Source organism: Aythya fuligula, chromosome Z (genome assembly GCF_009819795.1).
Source record: "Aythya fuligula isolate bAytFul2 chromosome Z, bAytFul2.pri, whole genome shotgun sequence".
In the NCBI taxonomy this organism is placed as follows: domain Eukaryota; kingdom Metazoa; phylum Chordata; class Aves; order Anseriformes; family Anatidae; genus Aythya; species Aythya fuligula.
Genome location: NC_045593.1, coordinates 9,051,209 through 9,066,902, shown reverse-complemented (window position 1 = coordinate 9,066,902; position 15,694 = coordinate 9,051,209). Strand labels below are relative to the sequence as shown.

General features: G+C 39.6%; 1 protein-coding gene across 1 annotated transcript in view; it reads left to right on the top strand.

The window, feature by feature from the left end:
* The first annotated feature begins 405 nt into the window (after positions 1 to 405).
* Positions 406 to 15,694, top strand: part of KIF24 (kinesin family member 24) — a 32,064-nt gene continuing 16,775 nt past the window's right edge. The window contains exons 1-6 of the mRNA XM_032205296.1: positions 406 to 472; positions 1,739 to 1,832; positions 6,428 to 7,058; positions 10,537 to 10,726; positions 12,635 to 12,732; positions 14,861 to 15,076. Coding sequence (XP_032061187.1) covers positions 6,442 to 7,058; positions 10,537 to 10,726; positions 12,635 to 12,732; positions 14,861 to 15,076 — 1,121 coding nt within the window. The 5' untranslated portion in view covers positions 406 to 472; positions 1,739 to 1,832; positions 6,428 to 6,441. The remainder of the gene's footprint in view (positions 473 to 1,738; positions 1,833 to 6,427; positions 7,059 to 10,536; positions 10,727 to 12,634; positions 12,733 to 14,860; positions 15,077 to 15,694) is intronic.

Here is a 15,694-nt window from a genome sequence, read left to right as displayed (position 1 = left end):
CCCCGGCACGCGGCAGCTCGTCGGGCTCTAATTATAAGATCAATGCTGGAAGCCAGCTGCTGAGCCCTGCCGGCCAGGGAGGCAATTTTCGAATTTTCGGGCGCAATTTTCGAATAATCGGCGCCCAGATATAGCTGCCGGCGGGCTTTGGGGGCGCGTGGCCGAGCTTCGGAGGCTTCCCCTGCAGCTGCTGCTGGGAGCAGTTGTCGGGGTCAGCTGCGGGATGGAGCCGCTCCTGGCTGAGCCCCCCAGCCTATGTTTGGTGTGGGGTGTGTGACCGCCTCGGTGCGCTGTCAGAGCGCAAGCAGTTCGTTCAGTTGTCGTTTTTAAGTCTGTTTCAAATGTCGTTGAAATTAATCCGCTTTGCGCAACCTTCACCTCTCTGTGCTTTCTGGGTCAGGAGGAGATCAGCAGGGAAGTAAGGGCAGAAGAGCGTTGTACGGCTGGACAGGAGGGCTGTGTTCACAAGGAGGTGAGTGCCAGGCAGCCAGGCATGCTGCCCCACGCTCAGCCCTGCCCAGGCCACACAGTCTGCCCACAGTCACTCTGTGCACGCTGATAACGGTTCTCATTCTGCTTATGGAACGCTGGGAGCAACAGCACCTGTCGTTTTCCAGTCTTCATCATGAGGATGATGAAGGGAGTGGAGCATCTCTCTTACAAGGAAGGGCTGAGGCAGCTGGGTCTCTAGCTTGGAGAGGAGGAGACTGAGGGGTGACCTTATTGATGTTTATAAATATGTAAAGGGTGAGTGTCAGGAGGACGGAGCCAGGATCTTCTCAGTGACACCCAATGACAGGACAAGGGGCAATGGGTGCAAGCTGAAACATAGGAGGTTCCTCTTAAATATGAGACAAAACTTTTTTACGGTGAGAGTGACAGAGCACTAGAACAGGCTGCCCAGAGGGGTTGTGAAGTCTCCTTCTCTGAAGACATTCAAAACCCTCCTGGAAGCGTTCTTGTGTGACATGATTTAGGCACTCCTGCTCCAGTAGGGGGATTGGACTAGATGATCTTTCAAGGTCCCTTCCAATCCCTTGTATTTTGTGATTCTGTAATCGTAGTTACAGTAAGCAACTCGGGTACGTCATGAGCAAAGAAAAAAGTGTTAGTGCAGGGAGAAGACCTGCATCATGGTCCAACTGTAAAAGAGCTGTCAGTTAAGAATGAACGTGTTCTTTCCTTTCTACTTTTATTATATGGAAACTACAGATGGTTTTCTATGGGCATTTTTCATGTTTCTTCCTCATATTTTCAAAACAGACTGCTACAACGCTTGTTCCAACTCATGTCAGAACATTTATTATCTCTTTGTGTATGTGTTCAGGGGCTTCCATAGCATAATCCTGCAATCTGATGAATGGATCTGTGGCAGTGATCTGTAAATATTTGAATTGGACCTTCATAGCTCCCTATCTACTTCATTAAACTAAAATTACAAACTTGTTTTGCAGTAGAGATTATCTCTTACTGTGGAGCTTGTGCTTATAGAAGTGCAACCACACCATGACCATGATTTCTTCAAAGGAATGCCTTAGTATCCAAGGGATGGGATCGGAATGATTAAAGCATTTGATGTGGTTCCTGGGAAAAGCAAATTAGACATTTGTTTCTGGAGGGATTAATCAGATTTCACTTTGGATAACAGATACAAAAGAGCTTCAAGTTCAGATGAATAAAAAATAACAGAGTATGACTAGTAACACGAGTTAATAAGTCTTCCTTTTCTCTGTTGTAGGTTTGTCAGTAAAAATTGGCTTTCTTCTGGTCTTCTGCTCTGTACCTCAAAAAACAACAAACACCTTGGCACAGCACCTGAAGACACGTTTGGGGTAATGTGCTTAAAAGTAATGAGAACGTAACCTGGTGTAGTTGTGGTTGGAAGAGGAAACATACCTACTTTCTAGATGTTTTTACAGATCTTTCAAAGTTCTTAACATCTGTTTTTTTGTATGCTGTTCGTAAACTGGAATGATTTACACAATACAAAGTGATAGGCAGGAAAACTAGGTGTTTAAGTTTTGTGTACTGATTAACAATTATTACTTTTAGCAGATATCCATGAGAATTATGTCTAATAAGAATATTTAATGATCAGACTGCAGCTTATGGTTTAGAATAATTATGTTAAGTTACAGAATTAAATGTATAGATGCATTAATTTACATTTGTAAGGTTAGGAGTGGTTACATAAGGTTACACATAAGGTTTCTTCACTTGTTCATGACTTGATTTCCCTAGTTTAAAATCATGATATTGTGACAGTAGTGCCATGTCTCAGAGATGGCAATAAGGAGTACCAGAGGAAGTCAACTAAAATTGTCAGGTAAATATGAGTGAGTCAGAATGGGATAACAGAGCACGTGAGTGTTACTCAAGTGAACAGTACACTGAGATCTTTAATATATCAGAGTTTAGTGAGGATCCAGATATTGTGGCCTAAAGCTGCTTCATTCTTATTATAGTTTATGTAGGGATTTTTACAAGATTTATATTATGCAGAGTGACTGACACTTGCTGAGTGAGTATCTGAAGGCCAGTCTTTTCTCCAGTTAGAAAAGTGTTTTGAGAATAAAAAGATCTGTCTAAAAGCTGATTAATAATTAGAAGCATTTTAAAATTGTGGATCAGATCCTGGAACATAATTTTGTGGTACATTTATTTCCTTCACAATACGTAAAATGTCATCATTGGTTTCCACTATTTATACTTGGCATTTTCCTCATCTTTATAGCCTTTAAGAACCTTAAAATATGGAAACAGTTCCGCTCTGATGACAAGGTGTGACCTTATTCTGTGCTTTGAGTTGGTCCCTTTATATAAAATTCTACCACATCATTACAATAACTAATCACCTATTACCAGCATCGTACAGACTTTCAAGATTTGTCTAAAACTTCTTTGCAAAAGAAGTAAGTTGTAGAGGCCTCAGGTTTGCCGCACAAAGATGGTGGGCTGAATGGTCGCAGAGAATTATGCTTCCAGACTCGCTTCTTTCTCAAAACAGTTGTCACTTACAACTATTTTAAGAAGTTTTAGGCCTTTGTCACATGTAGTCCAGTTTTCAGGGAAGTGACGCAGAGCTTCAGGACTTGGCTGGGCTTTAATATTAAACTACAACATTGAAGAATGTTCTGTTTTTCTGCACCAAAAAACAGCATTGTCTCATGCGTACAAATTAAGTTAGATCCTGACACTAGCTGGGAGAATGCTGGCTGTTACTCACTGTAGAAAAGCAAAGGTCTTCTCTCTTTTTGCCAGAAGATGGCATTATTATTAACAATTTAGGATTCTTGGAAACATACCAATACTCCCTTACTTCTTTACAAAGTTACTGTGAAAAACTATGTGTCAGTTTTAGAAACACTGTCTTTGGACACAATCTACAATGTTGGACAAATTAAGGTATTCTTTTTATGGGGAGACAGGCACCTCATTTTTTCAGAGGACTGATGATTAGAAGGCCAAAAAGGTTTCATTGTGATCATTTGTTCTGACAACTGTAATTCCCGTGAATTCTTTCTTGTGTGAACCAGACTAAATTTTCTAAAAATAGTCTACTCTTGAGTTTTGAAATGATCCAAGATGCTAGAGCCATGACCTTGGCTTATTTTTTTTCCATAGTTAATATTAGTTAATGTTGAGTTTTCCTGGGTTGTGTAATAGCTGTTCTATGGATGGAGAGATACCAGAGTTATCTCCTGGAACCACCTAGATCCAGCAGGATTTATTATATCTGGGGAAGCAAAGCAGTTATATAACTTTTAGGACCATCAATAAGATGTACTGAGCTGCTTACATGTCTCAGAATTAACCTTCTTGTATGTTCTGCAGTACCTATATTAATTGGATTTTCCATATTTTGAGAGTCTTAGTCCCTCGTAACCTCAGATAATGGAAATCTGGCTGCACAGTTATTTCTGGCTGCTTAAATATATTTTGTTTAATTTTTAGTTAGAACCTTGAGTTTGAAATTCTTAATTCTCTCTCTGTGTCTGTTACTCTTTTTTTGGGAAGCGTTTCCATTTTTTTTCCTTTTTTTCCTCCTCAAAACTGTGCCCAACATTATCATTCAAATAGACGTTAACACAAAAGTAGTTCTTGTGCTAATTTTTGGCCAATCTGTTTGTATTTAACATAAGCATATGTAAAGATGTAAGTATAATCTAAGATACAAGAAGAATGAGAATAGGCAAATCTGATGGATTGTTTTCATGTTTAACAGGGAAATTGGTGTCTCGGATTTGTGTTTCAGCCTCTCCTTCCATCAAATAAAAGAGCTTTGCCATGGCAGTGCATACATACAGACAGGAACTGCTCTGGTTTTGTATTTGGAACTACCTTATGTAAGACAGGCATTTTTCAAAAACGTAACTCTCCCTGAAATGAAATCTGAAGTTCCTGTGGAGTTTATCTGTTAGAGGTGAATGCTTACAAAAGACTTTGAACATGTGTTGAAGTTAAACCTAAGAATCAGTACAGACTCTGCTAGCCTCTGTCAATTTTGATTTTTTCCTCCCAGGATCTAATAATCTCAACAGTGGCTTGGCTTTACTTCAAGATTGAGAGTCACATCACTTATGCATTTGTGAGAAAAATCTCAATAATTTTCTTCAGACTGGGTCTTCTGTGAAGCTATTTTATTCATGATTGCAATGGTGGGCATCCTGCAAGCAGGAGTGCACAGTAGCAGTTTATCATAACCTTATATTCCCTATTACACAACACCTGATTTCTCCCGTTTCCTTGTTGGCTGAGTACTACAGGTTCATAAATGTCTCAATGCCTTTCCATACCACACAGGTACAATTTAATTTGACCACCCGTTAATTTCTCCTTTTTTTCCCCTTCTTCTGTCGCGACTGGAGGGCTCGTGTGATTTTTGTTTTTACTGATTTTGTACTGCTCCTCCTGTTTTCCTTAGCTATCCTCCTTATTTTGGGACAGTGGGACCTTCCCCTTATCTGCTTAATATACTCAGCACTGCTATGCTGCACAATCATAGAATATCCCGAGTTGGAAGGGACCTTTAAGGATCACCAAGTCCAACTCCTGGCACCACACAGGTCTACCCAAAAGTTTAGACCATCACTTTTGATATGCAAGGTTAGTGGAATTTTCCACCACAGGAACACCTTCTATTGCAAAAACACAATTTTGTTTTTCACATATTAAATAAGTCTGCTTACACACTGCTGGCTTTGCCTTGAAGCTTGTTACTGCTGAATCACATAATTTCATTATGGATAACTACTCTCCACATCTTAGACTGTAACTTCCAAGTTGCTTTAGATGTCCCCTACTGTACCTGTTGGCCTCTTTAATATCCTACACAATCAGCACTTTAATAGAATCTTTTTTCCTTTGTTGTTGTCATTGTAACTTAATGTGTTTACTAATACGAAGATGATATTTAGTGACCGTATTTTCTTTTATAACGTTATTGTAGAAATGCTTGTAAATCATTCCAAAGAACTTCCCTTTAATTACAGGGAAAAATATTTAGCCTTAAACAAATTGGTTTTATTGACTATTACCGTAACTTTCTTTTTTAAACAAAGACATAAGAAGGCAGCGGGCAACGGATACTTGAGGGGCTATCCTTTTCCTGTTTTATGGAACAAGTAAAAATATCTGCAGATATTAATCCATCTGGATAGAGACAGCTGCACAATGTATTGCTTGGGAGACATGAGTTAAGAAGCTGAGGGTTTTTTGGCATACCTTTCAGTGATGCATGTTGCTTTTTTGGGTTTCCCAAGAATGTAAGTATGGCGTTCCAGTAGCATTTATAGATTTAGAGAAATTCTGTGTTTCAGATTTCACATAATGTTTCAGCTAATGTTCAAGAACACCTAGAAATACTCACAAGATTCATGAAACACAAAAGACAGTTACACAAGAAAACTACAACTTTACAATCGTTCATCTATAAGATGAACAATCCTAGTTTTTCTCAATGAGGTGATGACAAATGCAGTTTCTTCTCCTTTGGTTAGTTAACCAGGGGTAGCTGAACCACATTAGACCACGTGCTCTGATATTAAATTGGGTATCTAAAATTAGGCATTTTGCATTCTGTGAGCTTGAGGACTGGGTTTCAGTAGCTGCGGCATTCATTGAGTAGACATCAGGCATGTAGGAGCTCTGCAGCAGTAAGTAACACTGCAGCATGTGTTTCTTACCCATTATTTCCTATCATGTATGATTTTAAAACAGATTCATAGGTAAAATATTTTCTTCATATTTAGTTTATCTGTATTATTACTATATTCTATATTGTTTAGCATTCCAGTGTATTGTAATGATCTTCTAACCTAACTGCAGGTGATGGCATCTGGGGAAATGTGTGGTTTCTTCATTAGTATCTTGGTCTTCTGGGATGTTTCATATAACTCAAATACTTGTCTTGTTTGATTTCTTGTAGACGTTAGCTTGAAGATGGCATCGTGCCTTTATGAATGCCTTTGTGAGGCAGAACTTGAAAAATACTATCCCCATTTTGCTGCCTTTGGCCTTCAGAAGATTGATGAGCTTGCCAAGGTTTCCATGAAAGATTATACCAAACTAGGGGTACACGACATGAATGATCGCAAACGACTCTTTCAGCTCATTAGAATAATCAAAATTATGCAAGAAGATGAAACTGTAAGAGACTTGAGCAAGCAAGATTTCCAACCAAGTGGCCTTTTCATTCAGCCTCAGGTGACCAGATCGGGTCCCCGTAGACAGCTGCGTTTTGAGTCCTTCTTTGAGGAAAATGGTGGAACAGTTAAAGACTCTGAGCCGGAATCATATGGTCCATCTGAGTTCAGTGCCAATGAGGAGAAGAACAGTCTTGTGGAGCTGTTGGGACACACTCAGCCACATGATTCAGAGATGATAAGGTTAACCAGAAGAGATGTAAATACTCCTGGAATATGCACAAAAAATGAACTGAGCTGCACAACAGTTTCTGATGATATTGCTCCTCTCCTGGGGGATTCTGAAACTCCCATCATCCAGAGAGTAACTCACATTTCAGGATATAATTATGGACTACCTCATTCCTGTATCAGGTAATAATCAGTTACCTTCATTTTACTATATTTCACGTTAGTCATAATCAATTCTTTCTTCACAGGGGATGAGAATCTGCCTTCATGGCAAACAAGCAATGCTACTGCTACAAAAGCTATACAGAGCAATAGAAAATCTAACAGAGGTATTAATAAGTGCTTGCAACTCTCCAAGTCTGGTAGAAGAAATCAGTTGAATTCACCAGCTGCTACTCACCAAGATTGTCTAAGAGTAGTCTTATCTTTCAGGATATAAGGCTTTGTTTTCTTTGTGTTTTCTTTGTTCTTTGTGCTTTGGCCAGTCTTTCTGTTTTTCTTTCCTTAACACTGTTTTGCAAAACTTTACTTTTTCAGAATAATGTGTTGCCTGTTGGTAAGTTCATCAAGTTTATCCCAGTAAAAATGATGCATGCTGTGAACTATCTTTGTTCATAAAGAAATTTCTGAACTGGAGCTTTAAAAAGAACCACTGAGTAATACTGGGTTGGGATACAGACACGGGGAGAGGTATGCCTTGCAGCTGCTCCATGAGCACAGGATTTGTAGCATTCATGCATTTTCCAGTGTTTGGTAATGGGGGAGCTACTGTTTTCTGAACCCCTGGTAAATCTAAAGCACGAAGTAACTTTTATTGGCTTATACTGGGCAGATAAGCACTGTGTAAACTGCCTGAGTTAAAAACCATCATCTAAAAAGACTCAAATCAGCTATCACTACATCCAAAAGCATTCAAACTCAGTAGGTGTCTCCCAGGATTTGTTATTTAGGCGTCTAGGGATATACCACTATGTCAGAGCACCATCAGGCTTCTGTTTGGAAGTTGCCTTGGATCCAGGCACTAGCTGTTCCTGCAGTGAGCCTTTTGAAGGTTCTGGTTCAGCAAACAGAAGCACGTAGCTCCCTGCAGCTATACCACCAGAATCTAGTTGTTATGCTGTTATGGCAGGGTTTGAAATGATAACTTTGTGCAGTGGTTTGTGCAGAGAGAGAGAGAGATACTGTCACCATGCTGGAAAAGTACAGAGGTGGCACAGTGGTTAGAGAGAGTGCTTAACCTGTGAGATGAAAGATCTGGGTTTGTAACTCCCCTTTGCTGGAAAGAAGTAATTCCTACCATTCCCACCTTCCAGAGGAATGCACTAACCTCCTAAATGTATTGGCATCTTAGTGCATTCTCTGTCTCCTCTGGCAGCTGAGGCAAGGTGAACAAAGAGGGCAGGATTCATGGTGCTAGAAAGTAAGAAGTGATGAAATATAACCTCACGGTTCAGCTAGAGGAGTTCAAGATCTTAAATCCTGTGATAGAGCCGTGTTCTCCATTGTTCTCACTTTCTTCCCTTGTTCTTTTTTTTCCTAAGCACATTCTTCTCTGCCCAGTGTAAAAGCTCATCTCATGGGCTTTCTGCATCCTGCTCCTGACACGCCTGAGTTCCTTCTCTTTTGACCACAGACTGCATGTTCTGCATTCCAGGCCTGGGGCCACTCTGCTGACACTTGGGTGTCTGATTCCTGTTTTGCAAGTGCCCAACTCCTCCAGTGAATCCAAGCCCATGTCACCTTGTGATTTGCCCACTGTCTAGTCTCATCTATAAGAAACATTGGAAAACAATGGCATGATGTTAGATTGCAGAAAGAAAAGAGCTCTTATAATATGTTTAATAAATTTTCACTTGTCCACAGCAAATGACAGTAGCAGACAAGACAGTTGTTCTTCTGACCTATTGTTTAATCTCATTTTTAATGATCTGTTTTGAGATTATTATTTTTTCTAATAATAATAAAGTAGAAATTGTATTTTATAACAATGTTTTTAAGAAAGGTTAATAGCAAATCTAAACTTGAGGTCCATCATATAAAATTAAAATGCATTCTGTTCCCCTACAAAGTATAGTCAATTAAAGGTACCTCGTAGAAAGAATCTATGCCTCTCCTATCATAAACAGAACCTCCAAGCATTCATGATTTCTTTTCTCCAAATCCTGCAATCTATCCTTTCTCCTTCATGCTCATAGAGAGAGAGAAAAAAAAAAAAAAAAAAAAAAAACACAGCTCTTTCTGCAGATCACCAAGTCCAGCCTCTGGTGACATGAGAATGAAACTTCAGAGCCTCTGATCCTTTGATGGACAACATCTGGTGCCTACTGATACCCATAAGCTCTCACTAAATTATGAAGCATCTTATTTCAAGTATCATAGCCTTTCTTCTGAGGGGAAGGAATTTTCCATCTAAGTACAAGGACTGGTCCTGGTCTGCATAGGAAAGCCATGCTAAAATTAATGGGACTCCAGTTACCATAAAGATTTCTTGTGTGTAGTCTTTGAAGACCACATCTTAAGATTTATATCTGCATGATGTCTGCTTCTGAGGAGTCATGCAATGGAGCAGGAATGATATGATGAGTTTATAGCTGTAATGAGACATCAAGTAACTTGTACTCTTGCTGCGTTTTTGGTTTTCATTTACCAGGCAGCTATTACATGTTAGTTTTCTTTTTCTGTGTTAGGAGATTTTGGAAGGGCATTTGAATAGCATGGCAGAAACACTGCTTTGGGGCAACTAAGGGCTCGATTAAAATGACTTTTTTCCTAATAAATGGATGTTCAAATCCAGGCTGAAAACTGTTACTCGCTTGTATGAAGACAGATGGAAAAAGAGAAAGGCAGAATTAATATGTTTTGGTTGAATTCAAGCATATTGCGTATGCTGCATTGCAAAATGCTTTACACAGCAGGTTAACCAATGAAACACTAAATGACCTTACACTTCTAAAGTGTATGGAAGGGAGCTGAAGTAGACTTGGCAAAACACAAGAAGAGAACTTTGCCTGTGGTTTGAAGCCATGTACTTTTTTATGATAAAAGTAACAAATTGGATAGAAGACCAAAGGGGAGATAACGAAGAGATCGATATTTCAAATTCTCTTTGAGCTGAGCACGAACACAGTGATACTGTCTTGTTTCTTAGCTTAAGCCATGTGTTTCTTAGTTTAAACTCATAACCTGTTTGACAGGGTGAAACAGAAAGGATAAGTATGAGTAAAAGAGGAAAAGCAACTGAATATAATACACCTTTCCTCTCAAGATCTGTTCATACTTTTATCTGTACATAAATGACTATGTGTGACTGCAAATAATTTCAGCAAGATTCAATTTCATTAAGTTAACTTGGATATTATGCCAGCTTGAATCAGATGTTTGTGGGCAACTGAAAATATGCCAGTTCTGTAACAAGCTGAGGAATGTAGCTGTATAAACACAACTGTTCTTTTAGCAGAAATGCACAAGAGGTATTAGTCTATTTAGAAAAAAAAAAAAAAAAAACAGCAGAAACTTAACTGGGTAACAATGAGAGCTTTTCCTGATATGCCTTTAAAGACGTAAACTTTTATCTGGTAAAGCTAAGAAACCAACTCATATTTATGCATATTCTAGATTCTGTTATCTGATTTTAAAGTGTAAAACTACAATTTTGTTGTAGATCCAGTACCTCAGAGAAAGAGACTCCATGGACAGAGAGTGAGAAAATCAGAGTGTGTGTCCGAAAACGTCCCCTAGGCCTAAGAGAGGAGCGACGCGGGGAGGTTAATATCATCACGGTGAAAGATAAAGAAACCCTACTTCTTCATGAGAAGAAAGAGGCAGTTGACCTCACCCAATATATCTTACAGGTAACATGCTCCACGTGCAGTTTGTGTTTAGGGGCCACTTGCGTGATGGGATAAAGCAGATTGTATTTGGGATTTCAAAATGGGGAAACAGAAAAGGGCTTTCCCCTTATTGAAAAGGGCGCTTCTTGCATTGAACTGGATGGTGAGCTCTTCTGTCAGCTCCTCATTGCTATGTTTGAATTGTTCCTGACTTATGCCAGCCTGTGGCAGAAAACCTGAGCCCAGAATTTTAATCCCTCAAAAGCACGTCTCTTGCAGCTTTCTTTGCATGTGGCAAAATAAAACCCTCTGCTATGTGCTGTTGCTGGAGGAGAATTGCCTGCTGCTGAGTCTCCTCTTCAGTGAGGAGTTCCCTTTTCACTACCTCTGCACTGTAATTCTGTTTTAAATTAATCACGTATACCCTCATCCCCTCCCTTTCTTTGTTCTCAAATGCTTTTGAAAATTAAGTTCCCCTCTGGTCTTTGTTTCCAAATCCCAAATACCTTATGCTGTCATAGCTCAAATTCCAAGTTTTGACTGACAGCACCAGGAACAGAACAGTTTCTAGAGAGCAGCAAGCCATGCTCACTCTACTGGGTGTTATTTTTGCAGCCTGGCTCCTGGGAACAACTGTTCAGAGTATCCAGTAAAAAATGAGTTTGCAGCTCTCTCAGGCCCGGTTTATGTACCACCTTTTACGGTGTGACACATGCAGCAATTCCACCCCACTCCCTCTATGGGAGCAGCAGTATTTGACATCTAGGCAGTGCTTATTGCCTTAGTGTCTCAGGGCTGAAATAACCACTAATTATTTTTGTTCTCTCAGTAATGACAAAAGCCATTTTGCTATAAATCAATATAGTCGAACAAAAGTACACTGTGGTGAAGGCTGTTCTGTTCCAAAGGACCCAGGAGAATTTCCCTGCCTCCAAATCTGGCTGCTCTCCCTGCCTCCAGCTCCTGTAGATGGGAAGCCAAGGGGTGCAGACCAGATGGGAGGTGGTTCATGCTCCAGCTCCACGGCCAGGGGAATCAAGCTGCAGGCCTTTCAGAGAGCTCACCTGACCTGTGAGACTTCCCAGTTTAACCTGCATGCATCTAGCTTGGCTAGTTTGTGCATCATTACAGCAACTGTCACTCAGAGGGATCTACTACCTTAATTTACATCGCAGAGTATTGTTAGAGCACAACGTTAAACGCCAGCCTATGGAGGCTCTTTCGAAAATGTGATATTTGTTTGTTACTGTCCTTGCAAATGCCATTCTTAACCTCAGAGAAGCCCATAATGAATGTACTTGCAGCCTTTCTAGAGACACTGCTGCTTTGGGTCAGCTCTAGAGTATGAGAGGTTTGGGGGTTTTTTGCCCCTTTCTGAGATAATACAATCTGGCGTTGCTTAGGAATAGCTTCTGTCTTCTCTGGCACAAAAAGATTTTAAGTGTGGAGAACAGAGGCAGTCACAGCTGAGGGCTAAATTCTGAGTTCTCCTCTTCTCTACTCCTGTAGTGTTACTGTACAACTGTAGGCTGATTCAGGAATAGATGAGAGTTTCTTTTAATTAACATTTTCATTTTTTCCTTTCATTTTTTCCTTTCATTTTTTCCTTTCATTTTTTCCTTTCATTTTTTCCTTTCATTTTTTCCTTTCATTTTTTTCTTTCAGAAATGTTGTATGTTCTGCTTCAGAGTCATAGGAAATTAAGGCATCTTTGTTTCCCTTTTCCTTTCCTACCCTTAGTCTCCTCATTAGTCGTAATGGTCTGCATATGTCATGCTGTATGTTTAATGTGCTAGATTGTTTTGGACCTGATCCAAACCTGTACAAAGTCACTGGAAAGACTTCTGTTATTTAAATTTGCCTTTGAATGGGGGTGAAGGGGAAGTGAAACATATTCATTTTCATATAAAGATCACGTTTATTTTTCAGCATGTTTTTTATTTTGATGAAGTCTTTGGGGAGTCATGTACCAATCACGATGTGTATATGAAGACAGCTCATCCTCTCATTCAGCATATTTTTAACGGGTAGGGCATCAGTGCTTACATTTATTATTTTCTCACTTTTTTGTTTTCCAGTTTCATATGCTGCTTTAATTTTCCTTTGTCTGCTTTCATCTTTTGAAAAAAATACATTCATTTCAGCCTTTCCACATGCCTTCTCCCTTTTAGAATGTCTTTGATTGCAATTGTGACAAAGTAAATCAGGGGAGACATTTGTCACATCAGTGAGAAATCTAAATCACAGAGGAAGTTAAAACTGGGCCTCTGCTGTAACAAAGACACTGTGACCAACCAAGAACAAAAAGTGGGTGCCAGCATTTCTGACATCTAATCTCCACTCTAACAAAGATTTCTGTGTTGTATAGTGCGGGTATTTATACAGTTCACAGGGCAATAGAAATGTATTAATAACCTCGTGATTTATTTTTATTTTATTGATTTGTATAATAGAAAATATTAATAACCTTGCATTTTATTTTTATTTTATCGATTTGTATTTGTTCAGGGGGTTAATTGTAATTACATACTTCCTAATTAATGGGAAATAGATGGTAGCTATACACAGGTGATCTTATTTTCCTGCAAAGTAACAAGCTTGAATATAATAACATTTTTGAATTATTGAAGGAAAGGATTATGTAGCCATGTTGAAAAGTAACAAAATGGAGCATACTGGTTCTGAAAATAACCAAGTATCATCATCAGAAACAGAGTATCATGCTCTTGAGAAAATGAAAGTGAAAAAGGAGAATAAGGCTTATATCTTGCTGCATAATAATAATCACTAAGAGCAGATTTCACATTACAGCTAATCCAATAATGCTACCAAAAGAGCCATCCTGTTTTTTCTCAAATTTCCGTAACTTTTCTATCTGTTCTGCTACATCCTTCTCACTGATTCTTGTCTGACCCCCCAGTGAGCTAATTCTGCAATCTAAGCTGCCAAGAAATTGTTCACCCATTGCAGTCCTACATTTTTACCCAATTCTCTGCATCCAGGAAGTACTGAGTCAGCTAAAAAGTCTTTTTTCAGAGTATGGGGGAGAATAAATCATTTGTTATGTAGCATTTCTTTTTTGGCTGATTCAGCTCTAAGTCTGTTCACCTCACACTTGTGGGTCCAATGCTTGTACAAGAGCCAGGATGGGGAAATAGGCAAGCAGTAACCTCAACTGATATGAACATGTAGTGCTGCAGAGCTGTATCCTGAGACCTACTTGACATTGTACATGCATTGCCATTGTAATGTTAAGGTGATATGATGACAAAGATGCAGCAATCAGGAAAAAGTGAAAAGCAAAGTTTGTGGTTACACTGTCTGGAATGAGTGTAGCAAACAGCTCCGTGCCACTGGAAGATGCTGATCCTCTTCCTTTCCCCTCTACTGGGCACATTCCCATAGGTTACGTGAAGCCAATTTGAGCATATTTAATGATCCTCTGTGAGTTATTTTACTCCATTGAAATTGCAGAAAATAAACCTGCAAAGAAAATGAGAAGCTTTCTGCTCTGTCAGTGCAGTAAAGTCAAACATCAGAGCCAGCACAGAGGAAGAGCAGGTCAGTAGGGCAGGTCACACAGCTGGTAGCAGAGGAATGGAAGATCAAGACCTTCCCCTCATCAGCAACAAGCCATTAGATTGAATTAGCTGCATGCTGGACTGCAGTCCAAGACAAACTAATCTCACTCAGTAAATTACTTATAGTGCTAATATATAGTGCTAATCTTCAATAAGTACAATGTGTGTTGATACAAAACCTGACTTGTGGCTGATTTGCATCTCACGTCACAGGCCTTTTTCTCTGTGATTCATAAGCTGTAGCATTCCCATTCATAACCCTACAATACCTCCACAGCATCTAAACAGCTGGAAGAATAATACTGAATTCTTAGCTTCCTTAAATGTATTTTTGGCATCTGGAAAAAAAAAAAAAAAAGGAAGAAGAGAGCCAGCACTCTGTGACACACCAGCTCTCCATAGGACATGCTTGGTAATCACTGTTAAGTGTTTTTCAGTTTCCCAGGTGGGGAAGCAAACCAAACCTCCTTACTAAGAGCCTGCTATATACAGAGAAAGATTGACATTGCAGAATTTCTTTTAATAGACTTGAATAAATCAGGTGTGGCACTAAAAATATAGGTTATCTTTACAGAGGCAATGCAACCTGCTTTGCATATGGGCAGACTGGTGCTGGCAAGACTTACACTATGATAGGTACTCACCGGAACCCAGGACTCTATGCCTTGGCTGCCAAGGACATCTTCAGACATCTGGAAGCATCACAGTCAAGGAAGGATCTACTTGTTTTGATCAGCTTTTATGAAATCTACTGTGGACAGCTTTATGACCTGCTAAATGGAAGGAAGAGGTATTGAAATAAAAAAATGTACTGCTATAAACCCAGGGTTATGAATCAGTTGGTTACTGTTTATAAATCAGTTTGTTACTGTTTCATGTGATTACCTCTAGCGTATTACCATGTATAATAAGTTGTTATCTATTTAATTAGGGTTGTTCTTAGGAAATCACACATACTTACAGGAAGGCAGAAACTGGCACTAAATACTGTTGCATTGACAGGACACCTAGTTTGTATTGCTTTGGGACAAAAATAAGTACGAATAAGGACCTGTGACTGAGATATAAACTCATACGGTTTTGCTTACACTACAATAATATAATAGCTGAACATCCCATAGGTAGAAAAAGAGCCTTCTTGTGACCAGAAGTTCTGATGCTAGCCATTGTGGAGTCCATATCTCTCCCTCCTCAAACATAACCCCTGCCTTTTCCTCTTGCTGTGCCAGTGGGGCTGCAGTTCCAGCCAATGCTATCTTGGAATGTGCTGTCAAGGACCCACTTGTGCTTGACACTGCAGAGTCCTTTGCTGAGGACTTTACTGAGCTCCTTTACTGAGTGCACCTCTGCAGGTGATGCTGCCACCACCCTCAGCAGTAGCGCCTCAGCCCCAGATTTGTTCAGATGG